Genomic DNA, 22733 nt, shown 5'->3' with positions numbered 1-22733 from the left:
AATTAATTGATAACAAACAGCTTTTATAATAATATATTTATTATAATGTTTCTATATGGTTTTTAGTTTTTCAGTTTTGTAAAAATATACCTTGACCTTAGCTTCTGTTTTGTATTAGGCCCCAGTTTTTTTCTGTGCAAGGACTGCTTATATGGCTTCTTGTGGATCCTGGGTTCAGGGACGACAGGTGTCACACCATAGAGACTTGTTTGCTTTTAGTTTTACGACGTCTCTCAGCTGGACAACAATTATGTGGCAGGACTGGCACGCCGCACTGCATATCCTTTTATTGTTTTACTATCCCTGACAGGGCAGGAAGAAGAGCAACAAAAGTTTATTAAAAAGCTTCGCCAGCTTCGTGTTCGGTGCGATTGTCATAAACGATTTTTGAATTGTCCATAAAACTTGCTGGCCCGGGAGAAAGGAGCGGCGACAAGCTCGTAAAGTTTTTACGGGGGAGAATGTCCTTATTCCCCTAGAAATAGAGAGCCACAACCACTGGCATTTTTGCAGCAAACCAGCCAACAGCCACCAGCCATAGCCACCAGCAACAAGCAACCATCAACCAGCAACAGTACGAGGAGTACCAGCACGTTTTGTTCTGTTCCGTCTGCCTTGTCAACATGACATTTGCCGTGTTGACATTTTTATTGACTTTGGCAGGCAAACGGTTTTTGTTCTCGCCCAGCCTGAAAGTTGATTAAGAATGCCAGTCTGTCTGTCTGTCTGACTGTCTCTCTCCCTACCCACCTGCGTGTGGTCTCAGCCCAGGTGCGTTTATTACGCATACGCCAAGTGGCACTAATTGCCGGGATGGAGACGAGACTGTACTCGCGCTAATCTGCTGTTTCAATTTGCCCGCCGTTTATGCTTGAAAGTCGCATAATCTTTGGACTACAACTGAGCCATCGGAGCCATCTGAGCCAATTAAACTTTGGGGCGGCCAGTGCCGCATTGCCACTTGGTGCAGGCGGCAAATATGCTGCTGCTGCCACATATCAGCCGCTCTCCTTTGTTGCTAACGGGCAGCAAAATTGTTTCCCGAGCGTGCAAATTTTCACAGCTGCAACAACTATGCCAGCAATTTGTGTGCTAAGCGGCAAGAGACCTGGTCCCCCCCAGTTCCCAGTGCTTCCTGGGAGCCACAGAGGCAGAGAAGCACAGAACCAGAGACACCGCCATCGCGATCAGGTTTGTGTTAGAGCATCGCCTTGGTAATGGCTGTAAGAGAAATTGCATCATCAATGCAAATTCGGTGAGCTAAAGGCGGTGATAGCCAAAGTTCCAATTTGTTTTCATGGTAATTGATTCAAGGCATTATTTTTTATTCGAGCGGCCGCCAATTAATAGCGAACTTTGTGGCAAATACATCAAAGCCCGGGCTGCTGCAAAACGCGTGTGTTGTTCTGGGTCGCCCACCAGGCCAGGCGAGGCAGTGCCTCCTCCCGATCACCGATCGGCGTTCAACGATCCCCCCGCTGCCTTCCCATGTATCTATATGCCATATATCCGTGGCTGTGTGTGTTCCCAGTCGGCGGGGCCTACGGCACTCATCCGGAGACGTTGCTGGCTGCTGCTTCTGCGGTCGTTGTCTTTGGTCTATGAACTTGTTTTCTCCACTTCTGTCCACCTGCCCCCCGCCGACTCGGCCCCTCCATGGCACAGCGAGCCCCTTCTGGTGCTGCCTTTTTAATTGAAGCCGTGTCTTTGGCTGTGTTTTTCCCCCCTTTTAGTTTTATTTTTTCGTATTTTGTTGCTTGTCCCCTCTGCCCCTCTGCTTTTTGTTCCTTGTCGTCGTCGTCTTTGGGCTTTTCTACGACTTTTTTGATGCTTCGATTTTTATACATTAATGTTGCCTTCATTGCCGGAGTGATTATGCTCAATTTTGTTTTTGACCATAATTACATTTCGTTCTCCTCCGCTCGAACGCATCCGTTAGGTTTGCGGAGTCGGGTCTGGAGTTGGCTCGCTTTTTATGATGATTTGGTAAACAAATTGGCATTGATTGATTTTTATTCCGCGCTGTGCAAACACGCCGAGTGAAGGAAATCACGCTTCGAGTGTTGGCAGAGCTATCCGCCGAAGGTCAGCCCGAGATCACTGGGATTTCCACTCGAAAGAGTTGTGATCGGGAAATGTGATCGCTTCGTAATTCTGAACGACACATTCAGATGCTAAAACATGTCGGCATCGAGGGAGCCCCACCAGCCAAATCTGATTTGATTTATGCGGCTTGCATCGCAGCAAAACTGTTCACAAATTAACCGTAATAAAGCCAACTGCGGTGCTGCTGCTGCTGCTGCGCTGCATGTTGGCTTATTTTGATTTATGGCCAACTGAAATTGGAATCTAATTTCTTGGCCATTAACAAAACCAGCAGCAAAGCAGCAAAAGAAATTGTGTTCGCCTGCCTACGCAGAGAGCGCGACTTGCAGGCTGCAAGTTGCTAGCCCGGCCGAAAAAGGAGTCTGCAGAGTGTTTGGCTTTTGGCCAGAAGCTGGGCCGGCCAATCCCATTCCCGAGGGGAATTAGTTCTGACTCTAAAAGGTATTGAAATCACTGATTGCTTTCAGCAGGAGTAAATCAAGCCAGGCCCAACTGACTGGGAACTTTTACTGATTCATTAAAATGGATAATTTATTAGAAAGTCAGATGTGGGATTAGCTACAAGGCAAAATACGAGAACTTTATAGTAATTTGTATTACATACAATACTTGAGAAAGCCTCTAGCGGGTCAGATTGGCAATTAATATATATTTTTTGAAGGATAAATACAGAAGACAAAGGCAGCAGGTTGTTTCGCTTCAACCACGAGAAACTCATCAGTAAACTTTGCTACCAATCGGAGTTCATCGGAGTTCAAAGAAATTTGTCTATTATAAGATTCTCAATTAATATTATTCAGCTAACCGCTTAAAACTTCTCTCCCACATTTTATTATCACAATTTCTTGAATCAATGTCTGCAGGGTATTCGAGCTATCGACCCCTGGAGACCAGTTGCTCCGCCTTTTGATTTGGCTTGTTGTTTGACAAAAAAGCTGGAACGGTTAACTGCACTTTTGCACTAACTGTTCTCGGAGGCTCGTTGACAAGCCGGCAACAGGCAGCAGAAAATAGAAAATGGAAAATGGAGAACAGGCATCAGCAGCAACTAGCAACTGGCGACACAGCAGAAATAATTAGCTGCTAATTGCGTTTTATGAGATGCCCTGACAGTTAAATGATGCGGCACATTGCAGGTCTCTTTACATTGTGCGATTGGACTCCGGGCGATGCCAGAGATTAGGCCGCTAAATTGGCGACTCTCCCGCCCTCCGAACAATGATAATGCGTCCCCCTTATCGCGGTTAGTGGATCGCTGGAAACCCGCTTCGGGGCAGGTTCAGGAACTAACGAGGCAGGAATGCAAAGAGTGCTAATGCAGGCGGAATCCTGCCACTCGGCTGCCACTGGCTGCAGGTTGCACTTGGCCAGTGGTGGCATGCAGGCAATTTAAATGCAAAAAGTGAAGCTGTCAATAAAAATTACGCGAACGCCGCCGAGCCCGCGCCCCCTTTTGCAACTATTAATTTATTGCCTTGCGTGTCTATGCGAGTGCGTTAAATGTTTTATTAATTAGTGGCTTAGGTGAGGCGGGGGGAATTCCAGCCAGCGGCCTTTTTTCGATCTGTCAGTCAAGTGTCTACTTTCGGCTAAGGTAATCCCGAAAATCCCTTCCAGACCGCACTTGTTTTGATCAGCCTGAGAGCTGCTTTGTGTGGCCCCGAGTGATCCGTGGCGAATGTGGCTTTGATGTGGGCGCAGACTAGTCATGGAGCGGCCCAAAAGTGATTGAAGGCGGCTTAAGACGCTTGAGAAATGCCTGCACAGAACAAAAAACCAGCCATTTCAAATTAGAAATATATGTAAATATCAAATGTTAAAAGTCTGTGGGTGCTCTCTAAGAACCCATCGAACTATGGCAAACCTGACTTCATGAGATTAAGTTTTAATTGAAATTAATTAACATCCAATACATCATGGTTTAAGACCATTTTTTATTTCTGTGTGGGAAACATGCCGCTTGGGGGGAGCGGAACTCACGGAGCACAATTAATATGCGACGCAGTTGTGTTGGCCATAAATGCGTATAAACATGGTATAAGCACCGACCGAGGCAATTAGCATGGCCAACATGAGCGGAGACGCTTAATGGCCTTGCTTTATTTTCACATTACCGGGCGGCAGGCAGGCGGGCAGAGGCTGGGCTTGAAACAAAGGCAAGAAACAAGTAACGAAAACAAAATCATATTTTACCGCCGTGCATAAATAAATCACAAGAGTTGTAACGCTGTTGTTGTCGCCGTTGTTGGCTCGCACTTCATCGTGGCGCCGTCTAAGAAACAAAGTTGAAAGCGCCGAAAGAGCCAAGAGCCGGGAGAGCCAGTTGGCCAATTGTCTGGGCCAAGTCATGCAAGTTACCGCCACTTGGGCTGCACTTTGTTTTTGTAATTAAGTTGCATCTGCAGCCACGCCCCCGAAAAAGTTGCAAGTCTCAGGCAAGCGCCCCTAATGGCTTTGTTAATTAAAACCAAAATCAATATGAATGGGCCGCGATATTGCACGCCTCTGAGGCAATTCTGCAGTTGGGAAAAATATATCTATCGAAAGACATAAAGGGGAATATATATATCGAATCTTTGGATATCTCTCAAGAGGAATTCCTATAAATTATTGTTCAGACAAGTCCAAGATAATTCCCAAAGACCTGATAAAGTATATGAAATGAATAAGACAAGAGAAAGCAGATATGTACATATATATTTTAATTATAAATCCCGAAATATTGACAACATTTTGCCATCCCTAAAAGCAACCTTCGCTTGCAACATATTGCTCCCTGCTCGTCCCATTAATATTAAGTATGACCGCTGAGGCCATGGGATGGATGGCTGTAAAAACTTATTTCCCGACATCCCAACTAAATTCCTGGCCATCAGTTTCGTTCATTTGGACTGCCGAACGAGTCGTAAATGTGTCTCCGCCCGAGCCCGCCTCCTTGACGCGAAATAGAGACGCAGTGGTGGATAGCGGCTAAGCTCTTGAGATTTATGCGGCACTCGATGGCAGTTAAGATTGAATTGAATGCTTAGACACGAGCTGAACACAAGTTAATTGCCAGCGCAGAGGGAATGTGAACAAACCAGAAGCCATTGGCTCTGCCGAGAGCTGTAGAAATTATTGCAGTGCAATTTTTTAATATCTTCATTAAGCGCTCTGGGGCCCAGGCAATTAAAAGCCCAGGCGAAACCAGATTCGGAATCTCCAGTTTTGCATAGATCTAAGCTGGGAATGCCAAGGCGAAGATGAAGACGAGGCCGAATGCGGTGAAAACTCTCATCGATGGCAGCCGTTGGGCTTCTGGGCGAGAATTGAGAATCGAGAATCGGAGAGTCGAGAATCGCGTGTGGCTACCGGATTGCAGACGGATCGGATGAAGCCGTGTCAGGGGCACATCAAAACGGCGTCTGTTATTATTATTAATTATGCTTTGATTGCCTTCTTGCTGGAATCGCTTGGCATTGCTTGGCATCGCTTGGGATAGCTTGGGATCGCTTGAAATCGCTTGGAACCGCTGGCGGTTCCTGTTAGCAGGCCGTTTGGCAATGCAGCTCCCGAGCTTGGCTCTGCTCTCTAATTTGTGGTTGCCAAAGTTCGTCATCATCATCATCATTGTCATCGTCATGATGAGCTTGGCCAACAGCTAATTGAGTTGTGGCTCTTTCTCCTCCTCGCGCTCCGTTTCCCAAGAGCCAAGTTTGTTGCCTAAGTCTTTTGTTTGCCCCAAAACCCTGCATACTAAATCAAAGCCCTTAAATGTCCATGGAAATATATGCCAATATTGTTTTTCCACCCAGCCAGCCCCAGACCCAGTCCCACTCTCCATCCCAGGATAGGATAGCAGCGTTGCCTTTGCAGAATGAAAAGGAGGAAATGTCATGCGGCCGCGGGAAAACAATCGCCGGCCATATTTCATAAGCTGCGTGCCTGCCATCCGCGAAACACAATAACTTAGTCTTAGGGCCCGATATTTGCATGGCATTATGCAAAATCATGACATGAAAGCGGAGCTCGCTCCGCGCTGCCTTGCTTTACTTTGCCATATCTGCTCCGTCGGCCAGAGGCGCACAAAGGCCCCTGGTAAATCACACTTTGGCAGCTGGCAGTTGTCGCTGCTGCGCCGGCCCAGAGGCACTGCGTCGTATGCGTAACCCGAGAGTGGCCGCGTAAGTGGAGACCGGAGTGTGAGTGATGGGATGCCATGCGTACGAGCTCAGGGACGGAGGCAGTGCAGCGGAGTGCAACGCAGCGCATCGAAACCAGACAGCAGAAGGCACACTGTGGCAAATTGATTGTGGGGGGGACATCAATGATACCCTAAGAATATATTCGAAACCAAACCACTCAAGCTTGTGACTGAGACTTTGAGTTCCATTTACCTTTTTCAAGAAACTCTAATTTTTTGAATAGGAATTAATAGCAAGTTGATATACAGCATACTATTACTACTATTATCTTCACAATGGAAAAAATAGTAAAGATAAAATAGATGAATTAAGAGCAAAAACTATTTAATAGTTTTATTTACAAATATCAAAAATTGTAAAGCTAGTAGCTTAAGATATCCCTCAACCCATAAATAACAAAACCACAAAACAAAAAGTGAATATCATTTCCTTGAAATCCATTTAAAGTCGATTGATTGTATCAATTGAAATCAGATATTTTGTGTGAGGCTGTTATAAAAATAAAGCCGAGGCAATACAGCAAATATATATGGCTTAAGGAAGTGATATTATGCTTGAAAGGCTTCATATTTCACCAAAAATTTATATTTCTGATCCCGCCAGTGACTGTCACCACTGTCTTGGGGCTTCGCTTTGAGCCTGCCCATGGTCAGAACAAGTTGCTGCAGCTTGTTGCGTGTGTCTTGGTCGCACAACACGCAATGGCTGCTGTGTGTTCATTGACTCCTGCCTCGGCATCGCATTGCAAAGCATCGCAGCGCATCGCATCGCATTGCCATCAGCCACTGGAACAAGTGGCTGCTGGGACGACTCCTGCTCTCCTCGTGCTTCTACTCCTCCTCCTGCTCATGCTCCTCCTAAACTCCTGGCCCTGGTAATCAATCATTGCGGCAACAAAACGCATGCATTTAAATTGTCAGCGGCGGCGAGTGCACGCCGAATCGCATCTGACAAATGAACCTGCTGGAAAGTTACTCACTCATTTGCCTCCTGCTGGGCCTTGGCTGCTCCTGTGGCCACTTCCGCTGCGGCGCTCGTGTCCAGTTCGTTGAAAGTGAAACTGATATTGTGGGGATCCTTAAACGGCTTCATGCTGCGCGGTAAACTGCGCTGCCGGAGGCTCAGGTTCAGAAACTGTAGATCGCCGGCGGTCAGAGGTTGCAGCGGCACTTGCGGTGGTGGTTGCTCTGCTCCGGGTAATCCGACGGGGCCCGGGGTAATCCGATTCGCTGGAGGCGGCGGCAGGGGCGGTACAGGACGGTGTTGTTTCTGTTTGGGCGGCAGAGCTGGCTTGGGCACCTCCTCCTGCTCGATTGGTAGTCCCTCCTCCTGCTCGATGATCTCCAGCACCTGGGCGGTGGCCTCCTGTTCGCCGCCGTAGAACTTGACCATGTTCTCGGTGGCTTCCAGCGGACTGTAGTGCTTGCCGCGCACCACCAGGTCGCCCAGGTGATCGGCATCGATGCCGAAGAGAAAGGGATCGTCCAGGACGGTAACCCGGGCGTTCCTCTGGGTCAGCTCGCTCTCCTGCTCACCTGCAGCGGGGGCAGCAGCCTTAGTCGCCTTCTCCCCCCTCACATGGGCGCGCAGGGATCGCAGTAGCTTTTTGCTGCGACGCGGCGAGGAGGAGAGCGGGAAGAGAGGACGACCGCCCCTCGACTGGCTCGAGGGATCGCCCAGATCGATGCCGTCGTCCGCATCTTCGACGGCATCTAATTGCCCATTGATAAGATCGCTGTCCAGACCCATCGCCAGGGCCACGGTGTCGTAGTCGCGATCCCGGGCATTGTCCTGCATTGTGCCGGGCTCCTGATTAGCCCCCGCCAGCCGCTGGGCCGCCGCCTTGCTATAGAGCTGTCGGTAATATTTCTGCTGGTCGCCGTACAAAAAGCAGACGCGCCACCATTGTTTGCATGCCAGCAAATTGGCGGTACGTGGCACCATCGCTGGCTCCATGTTGCCAGTGGCAGTGGCAGTGACTGTGGGCTGGCCTCCAGAAGCATCTGCTCCAGGTCCTCCTCCCGCTGCTGCTGGTGCTGCTGACAGGCTGCTCATGTTGCTTATTATTATTGTTCTCGACCCGTAATTATTTTTCAGTTCTCGTTGCCTCTTGTTGTTAGCAGTGACATCCTGGTCTTGTAGTTGCTGTTTAGGCCGCTTTTGTTTTTTTGGCTTGGAAGTTTCTATAGTAAATTGAGTTTTTATGTGGAATGTTAATTACTTGCTTTGGCTTGCAGTTTTTTTTAACTTTTCACACGAGATTTATTCGTGGTTCTTGGTGAGCATACATTTTTGAAATATTTTCACTATTTTTTTGTTGGTTTTTTAATTTTTTAAAATTTTTTTTCAGTTTTGTGGCCTTTTGTTGATCACTTAATTCGATACAGATAGAGATACAGATACTGCCCGAGGAAAACTCAACTTTCTCGACTGGAAATTGAAAATAGTAGACAAAGGCCAACGCCGTGTTGATCGATTGCCTATAATTTACTTTCGAACAAGATGGAAATTGCGGCGGCATAAATTTAACACTTTCCCCAAACCGCACACGGAAGCTGCTGAAACCTAATCAAATTTGTGTAGACTCTGGAAATTGGCAGCTTGAACCCTTAATAGTGATTGGTTGTAAGCCAAATAGCGAAGTGTACACGCTTACAACGGCTAATGGCCGAGAGCTGGGAGCTGAAAGCTGAGAGCCGAGATGATGTCCGACACTAGCATCTCTCGACGGCCATCAGGCATCGAGCCGATTAGACACGCCTCTAATAAAGACAGCAGACACGTAGTAAAGACAGGTAGAGCTGGAAGGTGGAAAATGTGGAAAACAGCGCTGCTAAGTGCGAGGCCACTGCATTTTCCGTGGCGGCGATGCCCTTGTCAGATAATAATAACTTCATCCCATAGTATCCCCATCTTCATCTTCATCTTCATCATCATCAGCATCAGTATCTGACTGCCGCAGCTGCTTGAGGTTTGAGTGCTGGCCAAATGCCTTGGCAGCAATTGCAGCTTAGCCTCAGCTTCAGTCGTACAAACACGTACGATATAGCCTCTGTGCGTCCGGTGTGTGTTTGCCTACATCTGTGGCCATATCTGCGAGTATCCGAGTATCTGGGTATCCCAGCATCTGGGCATCCCGGAGTGCATTAAGCTGCTTTTAGCTTAGTGCTCCCCGTCCGACCGCCTTAATGGAGTCCACAAAAAGCGGCTCTTGGCTCGTATTTATGAGATCAATGCCAGCGAAAGGCTGTCAATCAAGAGCGGAGGCAATATTTATCAGATAACCAAGGCTTTCAGATCAAAGATCACAAGCAACGAAAGTCGCACGATGAAAAAAACCAAGCAACGTCAGTGTTGCAACGACAACTCACTTAGGAGGTAAGTACAAGATATTCTTCAAAGAATGGGTATTTAACCCTATAATTTTATCAAAAATACTCAAAAATGGCCGACCAATTACCGACCAATAACCTTTTTGCCCTGTGATACCATCAGAAATTACAAGAGCAAACATTCCACTCAGGGAAACATTCCGAACCCGAAGATGTTGAAGAAGTGGAGCTGCAGCCACATAATTGAATTATAAACAAGAACAATCGCAATCATAACTGGCTTCCGGCTAGCACAGAAATGGAGGATGTTTTCCAGCCGCAACAAAGTCAGAGCCGCAGCACGCGATCCCGGCCAGATTTGCAGTTAGACAGCGGGTGTGATTAGAGCCCAATGAGTGGGTAAGTGGCTGCGGGAAACCAGTTTGGGTTCTCCGGATGGGAGAAGCGGCACTGGAGCATGATTCACATGTGCCACAAAGAGACCTGGCTGTGGCTCTGCCTCTGCCTCGGTCTCAGTGCGATTAAAACGCGATCACACAATAATCATAAAGCAAAAATGGAGTCCAATGCCCAAACAAAGACTTCCGGCGCTCTATGGAGGCTAGAAGACCGCAGATCGCAGCTCTCTGATCGGAGGTGCCACTTGGATGGGTGTGGAGGGGAGTGTGGAAGACTAGAGGACGTGGATCGATGCCGCGAGGCACCGTTAGTATTTATTGACGGCGGCTGTTCGACATGTGTAAGTGACGCCGTCGCTGCTTGTCGCGTAATTTATCCGATGCCAAATTGCCGGCGTTAATATCTGATAATGCCTGACCCAGTGGCCGGGGCTGATTGAAATCGGACTGCGGACTGCCGCTTGACGAGTGGGCCAATGGGGCGTATGCGCAATTTGCGTGATGCTTGATCGGAGCAAATACAGAAGTTTTTGCTATTATTTGCTACTCTCCGTGCGACTTCAACTTTAGCTGGGGGCTCTGTCATCAATCCCCAGTTGCAATTACCCAGTTGGCCAGGATTTTAGCCTCTTTGCATACGGCACTCGGCTTTATGGTGCCTTTTATTGCCACTCATTTGTCCGGACTTCAAGTTTTCATGGCCGGCGGCAGTGCGAGGCTGCGTGGAAAAATGGCAGACAGGCGCAATTAATTTTATGCCTGCTTATGCTGATTTTTCTCGGAGTGTAATTTACAGCAATGCAGGTTAAAAAGTCAATTGCTTTGCCTTGGTTTACTTTCCCGGCCAGCGCAGACCCGTTCAGCGCCGCAGCTTTCAACCTTTTGTGCTGCCCACATTTCCACCGAAAAGCCTCTCTTCTCGAGCTCCAAATTATGTTATCAAGAATCCCATTCAGCGGAAAAAAATCCGACATATCTATGGACTTATCACTGCCTACCTAAGTGGTTTAGAAAGCCGCAGACACCTGACAACTCATTCTGGCGGCGGCTGCAACTGTAAACCGTAGAATTTCATAATTTATTATGCAGTCGGATGACGATGGCAGCTGGCACATTTTCCGATATTAACATACGAAAGAACGCCAGAACGGCAGACAATATAAACAATGAGAAATATGCACTTAATAGCGGCTTCTTTCCGGTTCTGATGAGATGTCTCACTCGCTAATGGATTAACTTGTTTGTCTATTTTACGACCCGGCTATAATTTAAGCCTCCGAAAGAGCCCAGCTCTGGCTCTGGGCCGGCCCGTAATAATTACACAGTTTAGGCCCGACAGCCAAACTAGTTTTGGGCGAAAGCCCGCGATCTAATGAGCCATTGTCTGGGTCTCATATTTCACCGGGTTCGATAATAATCTCACGCCTGCCCAAAGCCTAATCGACGGAGCGGGGTGTTAAGTGCCTTTGTCTGCCCCCCAAATTAATAGCTCTGCGCACAAATGCCATTTGTCGCCGCTCAGAAATTCCTTCTCGATTTTTTAATTGCGCTTACATAAAACATGATCGCAGTCGGCTGCCAATAGGTGCAGATAGAGAAAAGGTGATTTTAAATGGGGGAATTTTGGTATCAAATATTGGATTAAGTGGTTAAAAGGAGCTTAGGTTTTATTTACTCTTCTTGCTTGGAAAATTAAATGAAATTAAAGTATTTCTATACTTCTGATAAGTCTCGACATTCAAGAAGAGTCTTTTTATATCCCTAAATCTATATGCAATTAAAATGCTTTGTTAGTTAGGAATCCATTTAAATTGACTGATTTTTTGGTTCTGTGTAGATTTTCAGAGACACAATCTCTGCAGAGAGCCAAAGTGAAAATGAAAATCCAGCCAGTCACGCCTCCCAATCCCCAAGCATTGTGGGCGGCTGCTGGCAGTTGCCGCTCTAATCTGCGCCGCACTCGTGTTAAATGTCAAATGCAATCAAAAAACGTCGTCGGTGGAAACGGCCGCGTCCCGCTCCGTCCCGTCCCGGCTGGCTAACGTTGCTCTATTTTCCGGGGAACCCGTTCTTATCGGCCTGGAAGATGGTTGGGAAACTAACGTGAGCTGACAGGATGACAGATCAAATTGGGTTTTGCATACACATATCGACGGAGTCGATGTTTATTTACGACTTCCCGCCATAAATGCTCACAACGCGGCCCAATTAATTGACGAACTGAAATTCGCTCGAATATGATGATGAATGGTCGCTGAATAGTTGGTTAATTGTGGCCCCCAAATGGACGTGAGGCATGTGTAATATGCAAATGGTAAATGCTGGGACAAAAGACGGGGCTTGACATAACGAAGGTTGGGGTTTGTTGACCCCCGAAGAGACAGATCTTTGTTATGCTAACTGAAACGAGTCGATAGCGGTATCTATTCCAAGCCGAGATTCTTTTAAACGAATCTGTTTCTTAATCTTGCTCTGGCAATTGTGTTTTGGGCTGCGTGCCAAGGAAACTCGGCAACAAATTAACACGCCAGTTAGTTGGTCGTTAGTTAGAGGCGTCGATTGGGGTTAAGCAGCCGTGGCAGCCCGGCAGCTGGCCCAAAGTGAGGGAGAAAGTCGCTGCAGCCAAGCCATAATTGAGCCAACTAGTTGCCACAACTCGGCCATAAACAACAGTTTTATTTCAAACCGCCGCCAGCCATCAACCACCAACCACCAACCAGCAACCACTGGCCAAATGCCGCTACATAATTATGAAGAATTTCTTAATAAAGCCCGGAATCGAAGCCAGTGCGAAAATTGATTTATTCCGTAGCGAATTGCAGGGTTCCTGCAGCCACACTATCGGCTGAGCTTTAAATTTAAATTGGCATGTCGGGCAATTAGAAATCACAGATAAATTCAAATCCAAATCCCACACGCGGTCTGCCAGTTGGCCAAGTCAAATGTCGCTTGTCAATAAGGTGTTTTCAGCTGCAAAACCCATGTCCGAAGCCCACACACGCCAAGGCAATTGCTAACAAGCCATTGTTGACACATTGCAGGCCATGTAAGTCGATTTCATTACGCTCCTGTGGGTGGCCCTGGATCGGCGACTATATATATATATATATATATCTCTGGGACAACTAATTGGATCTCTAAAGCGGAGAAAGCCGCAGTTCGCCGATCTCAGTGCGCGGTAATCAAATTATTTTCGGGCTTTGCAAAGTGTTTCGGTGTTTTTATGGCTAGACAAGTCATGTTTTATGTGTTGGAGCAGGTCGTAAGCCTATTTGGTTATGACTTCATTCCGCGCCGAGCGATGCTGTGGCAGGTTGGAGAAAGTGCGCGGCGAGTGGCGATTAAGCCGAACGCATCTAAATAAATCAGTCAGAGCACTTTAGTTGACGCGTAATGTGCAGGGGCTCAAGAGGGCCGCTGGATTGAATGGATTTCCCCCAGTTCGTTGCCAAAGTCTTTCGTTGACCCCACCGCTTGGATTCGCAATACCAAAATGTAAATGTTTTGGAATAAAAGCCTGAGGATAATTGAGTTTTTAGGGCAACAAAGTTAAGAGATTCGCTTATTATTTCAAAAAACCCAAAAGGGCTAGAGGTACTCATAGATTTGTATGGCTATTATGGTTCTCCTTAAGCCCTCTTCTCTTCTATCAAGAAAGTTTTATAACCTTAAAGAGCTATCGATTCGTGAACAACACATAAAAGTTCTAAAGAACATTTTATTGGGATACTTGGTATTCAATAGAATAAATACATAATCAAGCCTTTTCTGATTATAGAAAAAAAAAACAAAATTATATATTACCCTAGATGTTAGTACTGTTACTTGAAATGTTACAAAATTCTTGTTTTCTGAGTCCAATCAGATAGGGGTTTTTCTTTCCGTGTGCCTACACACCTCGGTAACCGATTCTCCCATAAAAATATTGGGTTAGGGCAGCCAAGCCGACGCCTGTGCCGCGCATATCAAGTCCGTCTCGTATTTCATTCGATTTTTAATGCTGCCTTATTGTGTTTTGTGCCTGAATCTGACTGTAGCTGTAGCTGTATCTGTATCTGACTCTGTATCTGTATCTGTATCTGTATCTTTGGGAATGCGTAAGTCTCGAGTATCCGCGTTGACAAGCCTCAGAAAGCACGGCTTAAATCGCACCTTTTGGCCACTTGGTTTATTGCAGGCTCTTGACATAATTTAATGCCCGGCGATCTATATTCCAACTATGTAATTCACTTGGCCAGCCGGAGGGGCAAGGCACCCTTGCCGATTGCCGGTTTACTGGCTGCACTTCACTTGTTGTTGCACAATTTTCGGGTGAATTCTCGCCAAATCAGTTAGCAGCTTCGTGCACTTTGCTCCGCGATCTGGTAGGAAAACGGTAAATGACAGATCTGGCGCAAGATATCACGGACCGAATCCGAATCCGAAACCGAGCACATCGATCGATCGATCGATCCAAGCGAACGAAACACGGAGAGCGTGCGCGCAACAGGTGCCGACTGATCGCAACAGAAGACGTTAACAGAATGATCGAGCGGCTCGAACAAAAGCTAAAGATCAGACCTTAACAGTGGAGTAACAGCAGTGACAGTGCGATCGAACGGTTCGGTTGGTCTAACGATCGCTCGATCGGTTTTGGTTATAGTTCTAACTTAAGAAAACATTAAAATTTCAGTAATCTTACTAATGATGGTGAGATTTTAAATTTTTTAACAGAATAAATAATATATTTAGATTTGGTGTTTGTTGTATATATTATTATAAAGCTACACACAGCCTACGTGCAACATGTCAGATGCAACCTCTGCTTAAACTCACATCCGAAAAATATGCTAAGAATTTAGGAAACATAAGTATCAACCGAGAAAAAATGATGTAAAACTAGTTACGATGGCTGCTTTTGGGCTTTCTAACTTTATATACAATGTGCAATGCTATGGTAAACAAAATGTAAAAAAAAAAACGTTGTATACTTTTGAAAGATCTAGTCTGGCAGATTGTAAAAAACAATGTAGACTCTTAGTTTTTATATATATATTTTTTTTTGTTGTATTAAGTAAATAAAAACTAGTACCTTAGGCAAATTCTTGATCATTTTATTCCCGGTAAGATAAATATTAAAATGTTAAATATTACTAACTAGCAAGTAAAAAATAATACTTGTTTTTATCACATGTAGCAAAACTGTAAAAACTTTTTTTTATAAGGTTTTGCTAAGTACCTCATTGCTAATTTTTTAATAATTAATGTTGACTGGTAAACGAAAATGATAAAGACCATCAAAAAGATTTTAATCCTATATAAAGATTCTGAGGCTCACTCTTTGTTTTCCCAAAAACTGAACTAGAACATCAAATGTATTTATAAGAAAATGAATCGTATCTGCTATAATATTATATTTTATATTAATGTTTTTTAAATTATATGACTTGTTTCTTAAAAATATATAAGTTATACAGAAACAATGCCATTATATTCAGAATATTAAAATTAAGTCTAGAAGAACCCCTAACCTCATGACTTATGGTATATTTGTGTCCCAAATTAGGCCATTGTAAGTTTTGACTTTAACAACAACAAAGACCAAAATTGAGTTCAACCTAATGTAAATCCGTTGCTTTACAAGCGTTAAGATATATAAATGTGTTTCCCAATCTTGCTTCACGCACTTGGCTCACAAAAAGTGGCCATAAAACGCGACAAGAAACGCGAATGTCAACTGACATCGTTGGCCAGGTGAGGGGTTCAAGGTTAATCTCCCGTCGACCATGTTAGTTGGTCACAGTGCAGGCCAGCAATGGGAATCATTAGGGCTCAATGCGGTCTGTGGGCTAATTAGCAGCGGAAATGCACTCGCGATGTGTGATGCGTGATTTATGGTGTCTCTGGAGAGAGCCGTGTGAAGCCCCCAAGGCGCCGACCCCAAAGACTTACCCACCGATGCACATACATATCTCTGCTCTGGCTTCACTTGGCTTACCTGAAACGAGGAGAGAAGACAGAAGGCGATTAGTCAAGGGCTCAAAAGGGCCAAAATGGATATGTTCTAGGAGCGACGGCGTCTGGCGTTGACGCTATCTCAAAATCAATTTGGCTAATTGCAAGCATAATGGCCTCGTTTGCCGCCACATTTCGTCAGACGCCGCCGAATGGGAACGTGAAAAGAGCAGCCCCCAGGAGGCAGACAACTCCTTGACACGCCAACTCTGGGCAGGATATGCGGGGGCGTTTATTAGTGAAATAAAATAACCCCCAAAGTGTCATCAAATCAATGCAAACTAGCAGGAATCGAAGTCGGAAACGAATCTTTTCCGCCTGCTCTGGCTTTTCCAACATTTGCGCGCCATTAAGCCGGACGGCTTGGCAGGCTGTCCTGGCAAATGGGCAATTTTGTTGGCCCATAAAGGGTCGTGGTAATGGGAAAAGTTAGCGCCACATCCGGGGCACAGGTGTGTCCCCGGACAGGGAAATAGTTCTACACACCCTCCCTCCACCGGGCTAATAGATTTCCAAATCAATAGGAGGCCTCCCCCAGGGCTAGATTCTTTTCTCTGTATTTGCTTTTTTACATCGAATTTGGACTGGGCTCTGTGTAGAGCTGCAAACCAGCTCCAGACTCAGACGTACTGGGTGCTCTCGATAATGGAGACTACGTCCTCGGCCATGTCACAAAGATGCGAGTAGGTTTGCATGTAGAGCGAGTCCCTGTAGGGCTTCCGGGATCGCAGCTTCTTGAGCAGGTACAGAGTCTCGTTCTCCTGCCTCAGCTGTCGCATCCAGGGCTTCGGTTCGGAGTCTTCATCATCGTCGTCTCCATGTTTCTTTTCCAGGTCGCGCTGCTTTGCCTGATATCGGGTCACCTCCGACTTCAGGGCGCTCAGCTCCAGCGAGGCCATCATGTCTTCCCAATCCTGGATGCCGTTGCCAATGCAACCCCGCACGTAGATGAACCTGGAGCGGTCCCGCTCCTCGTTACTGCCGAACCGAATGGCACGTCTAGTATTGACGCCTGGCTTCATGGACTCCTTGATCTCGACAAACCTTGCGTAGTGGTGCCGCCTTTGCTCGGTCTTTGGCTGTCGCAGGATCAGCGTAAGGATCGTTTGCAGCCGCAGGTCCCATGCAGGCTCCCGAGGTTTCTTCAGCTCTTGGTACAGGGCCTTTAGGGCCTCCAGATCGTCGAACCTATCGCAGTGGTAGCCCGGGTTCTCGCTGTTGAACACCTCACGTTCGTCAAAGACGCGCTCGTAGGGACACACCACCTCGTGCGGCTGTAGCAGAGGCACCAGCGAGGCATGTTGCTGAGCCAAGTCTTTGGTGAACCGCTGCTTCGACTTGTCCAGCACCAACTTCAGCTGACGCCGCAGCTGGCCCGTGTACTCGGGCGACGGGACACACTTGCCCGTCAGCTGGACCATGATGTGGCTACGTGAGAAGCCTAGAACGTTGGGATAGATGAGGATCTCAAGGCGCATCTTGAGCTGGACGCAGTCCCGCGGCCGGAAGAGCGCGCGGCAGACGTGCTTCTCGCCGGGGAAGACGACGAACAATGAGCGTGGAATCAGGAAATAGTCCGTTGTCATGGGCAGGGACTTAGGTCCGCGCCGGGATGACTCGGAGGCGGCCCACTGGCAGGTGAGCATCTGGCAGCCCACATTCTCTAAGACCATCACCTCCTGCACCACGTTCTGGTACGGGTGGCACTCGAAATAGAAGTGTCCCACATCGGTCGAGGCGCATCGCATGCCTGCCTGAAAAAGCACCCCGTTAATTCTAACGGCGGCGCCTGTCAGCTCCGGGTCCGGTTCTAGATCCCGATCCGGGACAGCCGGCACATCCACAACTAGATCCTTTTCCTGATCCTCCTGCTCCGTCTCTTCTGTGGTAGTGTTGCTTATAGAGACCATGGAAGCGGCGGAAACTCGCTCGATCGGCTTAAGGCTCGTGGAAGAGCCTTTGAGTGTCTCTTTTTGCATGCTGGCGCTCACCACCTCCAGGCTGTCGACTTCCGGATAGAACTCCAGCACGCGCTTGATGTTGTCGCTCTGCTGCTCTATCCGGTCGCCCAGCACCTCGGACTGGAGCCACTGGGCTCGGTTTTCCGGTGCCTGCAGCGGCCGGCCCATGATCTCGTTCTTGGTGGCATGCGTCAATCCGCTGACCTCCACTTCCACCGTTCCACGCCGCTCGGCGAGAGGCAGAGTCTCCTGGAGATCGGGCAGACACTTGTACTGTTTCTCGACGCAGACGGGCTGCGCTGGCAGAACGGCTGGCTGCCTCTGGGCCAGGACCGTGGGATTCATGCGACCGGCCAGGTCCAGCAGACGCTCCACGGCGCCCCGGTCACGCGGCCCCACTGTAGACGGTAGGTTGATTAACATCTCATCAGGCCGACGACCCACCTGGCGGGCGATCTTGGCTTGGACAGTGGCGCGATCCTTCAACGTGTTGTACCAGTGCTTGAGCCGGTGGTCCATGCTCAGCGAGTCCTGCAGGTCGTCTTCCAGGGAGCACTCTGAGTCGGAGAGCTTAATGAAGCCCTGCTTCTGTTCGATTATATCATCGACGACGCTGGTTATCACCTTCCTGGTGTCCCTCTCCAAGGCATTGGACGAGTATTGCTTCCTGTCGAATTGTACGATGGACAAGGATTTGGGATGAACGTTTTTAGTTGTCGAGTCATTAAGCTTCCGTTCTTTTCCCGCCAGGTAAGACTGCATCCATAATTGGTGGCGCGACGATAGCGACATGGTCGGTTGTGAAATAAGTTTGCGGCTATCCATTTTTTAGGTTTCCACAATTTTATGTGTTTATTTTATTTATTTAATATTTGGTTTTTTTTTTGTGTGACGACTGCTAGATTTCGGCTGAGCTGTCAATTTTCGACACAATTTCCTCGGCCGCCTGGCAGAGGTCAACTTGGTGTTCCCCCGTTCCTCTCCGGTTGGGGGTGTCAGGACTGTGCGTCCCTGACCACGCACACCAGTTGGATGAGGGACTGAATGCTAAAGTTTCAAGCGAGGACCCCTTGACCAGCTGGAAGAACTTCTTGAGCTGCTCCAAGTCAGCGTGTCTGCGACACTACAAGTTTCTGTTGCGCGCTAACCGAAAGCCACACGCGCCTCCTATGAATGCTCAACGTTAGGACACAGCGGCGACGGAGAAAGATCTGGGGCAACGGGAAGATGAGCCATCGCTGCTTCACAATGGCCACGCAGCACGGCTGGTAGACCACGGAGACGTCCCGGATGCCACCCAAAGCGAGAAAAGCCCCCCAGCCTGAAGAGTGTCGATGTTGGAGAAGAATTTTGTCCTCAGCCAGCTAAAGGGCAGCTCGAGGTTACCGCAATTCTCAATGCGGATGACTGTGTGCAGGAGGCGTTGGAAGGGATCGCAGATGAAGTAGGGCTCCACGGTGGGCGGAAACTCCGGAACACTTGACGGCGCTGCTTTTGCTGAACTGCCCGCCGCTGGACGTTAGTCCACACTGCTCCTAGCTCCTGCTCTGTGCCGAAGACACGGAGGAGAGGCATTGCTTTAGTCAAAAATTTTTCGCTCAAAAAATTACTACACTTTATATTGGTGAATTATATTATATTTCTCCGAAAAACAATTAATCTGATTGACAAAAAATAACCTAATATTATATATAATATCTTTCCTTTTCAGTATTTTTGGAAAAATATGAACCTACATACATATTTCGAGTGAAAAAGTCAGATATACGTTGATAAAAATATAGAGCTAAATATCAAATAAGAAATATGTCATCTGTTAATTTCTCAAATAAAATAAAACTTTTACTGATTACGGTCTCTGATAAAAACATAAAATATTGAAATACATCGAATTTAAGGTTGTATTTATCAAAATATTGATTTATCGCATTTATATCTCAGCGATATATCTCGAGTTGTGCATTAAATATCGAAATTAATGTATCTATACTTTCTGTCATCCCTAACTAAATTCTTTTTCTCTGCTGCAAAATAGGCCGTTTGCCACAATAAGTTCGTAAAAACTTTACCATATAATGCGATTAAATTTCAAATTAAATTTATCTCTTATTTGAAACATATGCTCATAGTGATTGGGTGAAGATGAGTCTTGTTATCTTTTCTGAGGAAGATAATTGTAATTTTCTTTTAACTAATTGCATTCATACATAATACAGGAGGCTATAGCAGAGCTGCACACAACCAATCAAAACCAAAGCTGGCCAAAATCCTCTTGCTTTGCATTACACCGGCAAGTTTTTCTAATTTAGGAAAGGATTCCGGATTCTTAAGTATCCCATAATAACAAACGTACTGAAGGAGGCGCTCATTATTTTTCCTGCTAAGCTAGCTCGACTTCTGTGCTCTCGATGACGGACACAATGTCCTCGGCCATGTTGCATAAATGCGAATAGGTCTGAATGTAGAGGGTGTCCCGGAAGTACTTGGATCGATACAGCTTGCGCATGACTGCCCCCCGAATCTTGTCATCGTCCAGCTCCTGTTCTTCGAGGATCTCCCGTAGTTTCTCATCGTCGATGGGTACGATGGGACGGAGCTGCCGCATCTCGTGGTGACTTCCCTCCTCGTCGTCCTCCTCATCATCCTGATCGGAGACCGCCAGCAAGCTCTGGTAGAAGCGCCGCAGCTCGGGCTTGAAGAACGATTCCTCCACATTGAACATGAGATCCTCCCACTCGGCAATCCCGTTGCAGATCACGCCCCGCACGTAGATAAACCGGGTGCGCTGCTTCTGCCCCTCCCGGCCCGCGAAGGTTTCGAGGGAGGAGCCTCCGAGCATCAGCGGGGCTAGCAAGTCATTGAACTCAGCGAAGAGCTGCTCCCGCTCTGCCAGGGCCTCCACGCGCAGAATATAGCCTCTGATGGTGGAGAGGCTCAGATCCCAGGGGCGCTCGCGTGGCTTCTTCAGTCGCTGATGCAGGGCCCGCAGCACCTCAAGGTCGTCGAAGCGGACGCAATTGTAGCCCGGGTTCAGGGCGTTGAAGGACTCCCGATCGTCCAGAACGCGAGGGTACGGACAGCAGGTGGGCGGAGGCACCACCAGGGGAGCAAGGGCGCCTAAGTGAGAGGTCAGCTTGTCCATGGCCACCGCGTCCGACTTGCAGATGCAGGCGCACTGGCACTCCAGCAGCTTGGCCATATAGTCCGCCGGAGGAGTGCAGCGTCCATGGAGGCGCACCAGCAGCGATTCGCCGCAGAAGATGCGCGGCTCCACCTGTAGCAGCCAAAGCTCCACGGCCATGGCCACCTTCCGCGGCTGATAAAGCACCACCAGGCTTCGGCTCTCACCGTGCATCAGCCGAAAGCCATCCAGGTCGAAGAAGAACTCGTTGTCTTGTGCCAGCAGAAGGGATGCCCGGTTATAGAAGTACGTGCTCTGCTTCCAGCTGAAGGAGAGCGTCTGCAGCCCGATGTTCGTCAGCTCCAGCACGCGCTTGATGCGCCGCCGAAAGGGATCGCAGGAGAAACGGGTCACGATCTCGTAGCACCCATCGGCCTCTCCTGGTACATAGTCCACTCCGTTCACGCGCAGACCCAGCTCCGGAACAGGCGCGGGGGGCTCGACCTCCGTCGATTGATCCTCAGTGCCCCCCACAGTCTCGCAGACTAACTCCTCGGAGCAGAACGGTGCACTGTCGCTATTGGTCACCGTGTGCAGGGAGTCCGACTGCAGCAGGACCGTCGGAGCGAGAGTGGGTTTCAGCTTGCCCACACTAGTGCCCGTGACCTGAAGGGCGGTTAGGTCGGGAAAGAACTCAACCACCTTCTCGATGGCGCCAAAGTTCTGCTCGAGCCGCTCGTCCAGAAACTCGGACTGCAGCCAACCGTCTGGACGTTTCTCTTCAAGAGCCTCCTTGCCCAGCAGCTCCCGCTGGCTCACCTCCGGCAGGCCGATGATCTCCACCTCCTTGTAGCCCACCTGTTCGGCATGAGGGGCTGTAGCCTCCGGGCCAACAACGAACTGACAAGTGCACGGATCCTGCCGGTCAGGCAGCTTAGCCACTGGGGCCCTCGACGCTTCCTGCAGCCGCTCGTAATCCATGCGCTCGGCGTAGTCAAGCACCCGTTTCACCGTCTGCTCGTCGCGGTTGTCCAGCGTGGAGCGACGGTTGAAGAGCACCTCGCTGGCCAACTTGCCCGTCTCCCGCTGCACGCGCTCCTGCATCTTCTTGCGCTGCATCAGCACTTCCTTCCAATACCGCAGCCGCTTGTCCACATGCGCTTCCCGTTCCGACTGCCGCGGCCAGGGCATCTCGGCCATGTGGCAGGAAGATGAGGTCTCGGGAAAGTCGCCGCGTCGTTCCATAAAGATCTCCTTTAGGATGTCACCCACAACGCGGGCCGAATACTTGCCCTGTGGAGGTGGCATCTGCGATGACGTCGCCATAATCTGCTTACTCTCCGAGGAGGTCAGCGACAGCATGGTGACCCTTGAGATGGTTCTAGTTGTGCATATGTCATTGTTGAAATCGGAGGACAGCTTGGTTGCAGTCTCCGCGTCTACGAGGTCCTTCTTGACCTCGTCCATAGTATTCTCTTCCTGGTGTCTTATTCTGCTAGTTTTCATGGAGTTCAGTATAGAGGTATGTGGACTTTAAATGTAATACAAAAAATATACATAAGACATTCACGGAGTTGTTGTTCCAGGTCAAATTCAAAACTGAAAAGGTGATTCAATTGCTGCCAAGCCAACTAAGC

At 48.1% G+C, this 22733-nt stretch overlaps 3 protein-coding genes across 8 annotated transcripts in view; all 3 read right to left on the bottom strand.

Moving 5' to 3' along the window:
• The window catches only part of pk (prickle), a 62624-nt gene that overhangs the window by 10757 nt on the left and 29134 nt on the right, over positions 1–22733 (bottom strand). For 2 of the 6 annotated variants that reach the window (XM_070283468.1, XM_070283470.1), the window contains exon 3: positions 15952–15997. The exons of 2 other annotated variants lie outside the window; for them this stretch is intronic. In XM_070283468.1, the coding sequence (XP_070139569.1) occupies positions 15952–15965 (14 nt within the window). In that variant the 5' untranslated portion in view covers positions 15966–15997. Of the gene's footprint in view, positions 1–7269; positions 8634–15951; positions 15998–22733 lie in introns of those variants that run through there. 2 more of the 6 variants (XM_070283469.1, XM_017176460.3) reach the window with 2 other exon arrangements.
• Positions 16556–18898, bottom strand: LOC121502399 (uncharacterized). Its single transcript, XM_041775839.2, has one exon. The coding sequence runs from the start codon at positions 18798–18800 to the stop codon at positions 16635–16637; it is 2166 nt and encodes a 721-aa protein (XP_041631773.1). The 5' UTR covers positions 18801–18898; the 3' UTR covers positions 16556–16634.
• Positions 20059–22694, bottom strand: LOC108081326 (uncharacterized). The gene has a single exon (XM_017176464.3). The coding sequence runs from the start codon at positions 22600–22602 to the stop codon at positions 20356–20358; it is 2247 nt and encodes a 748-aa protein (XP_017031953.1). The 5' UTR covers positions 22603–22694; the 3' UTR covers positions 20059–20355.

The sequence above is a fragment of the Drosophila kikkawai genome, chromosome 2L (assembly GCF_030179895.1).
Source record: "Drosophila kikkawai strain 14028-0561.14 chromosome 2L, DkikHiC1v2, whole genome shotgun sequence".
NCBI lineage: Eukaryota > Metazoa > Arthropoda > Insecta > Diptera > Drosophilidae > Drosophila > Drosophila kikkawai.
The sequence above is the reverse complement of the archived record's forward strand: the minus strand, read 5'-3'. Positions and strand labels throughout refer to the sequence as shown.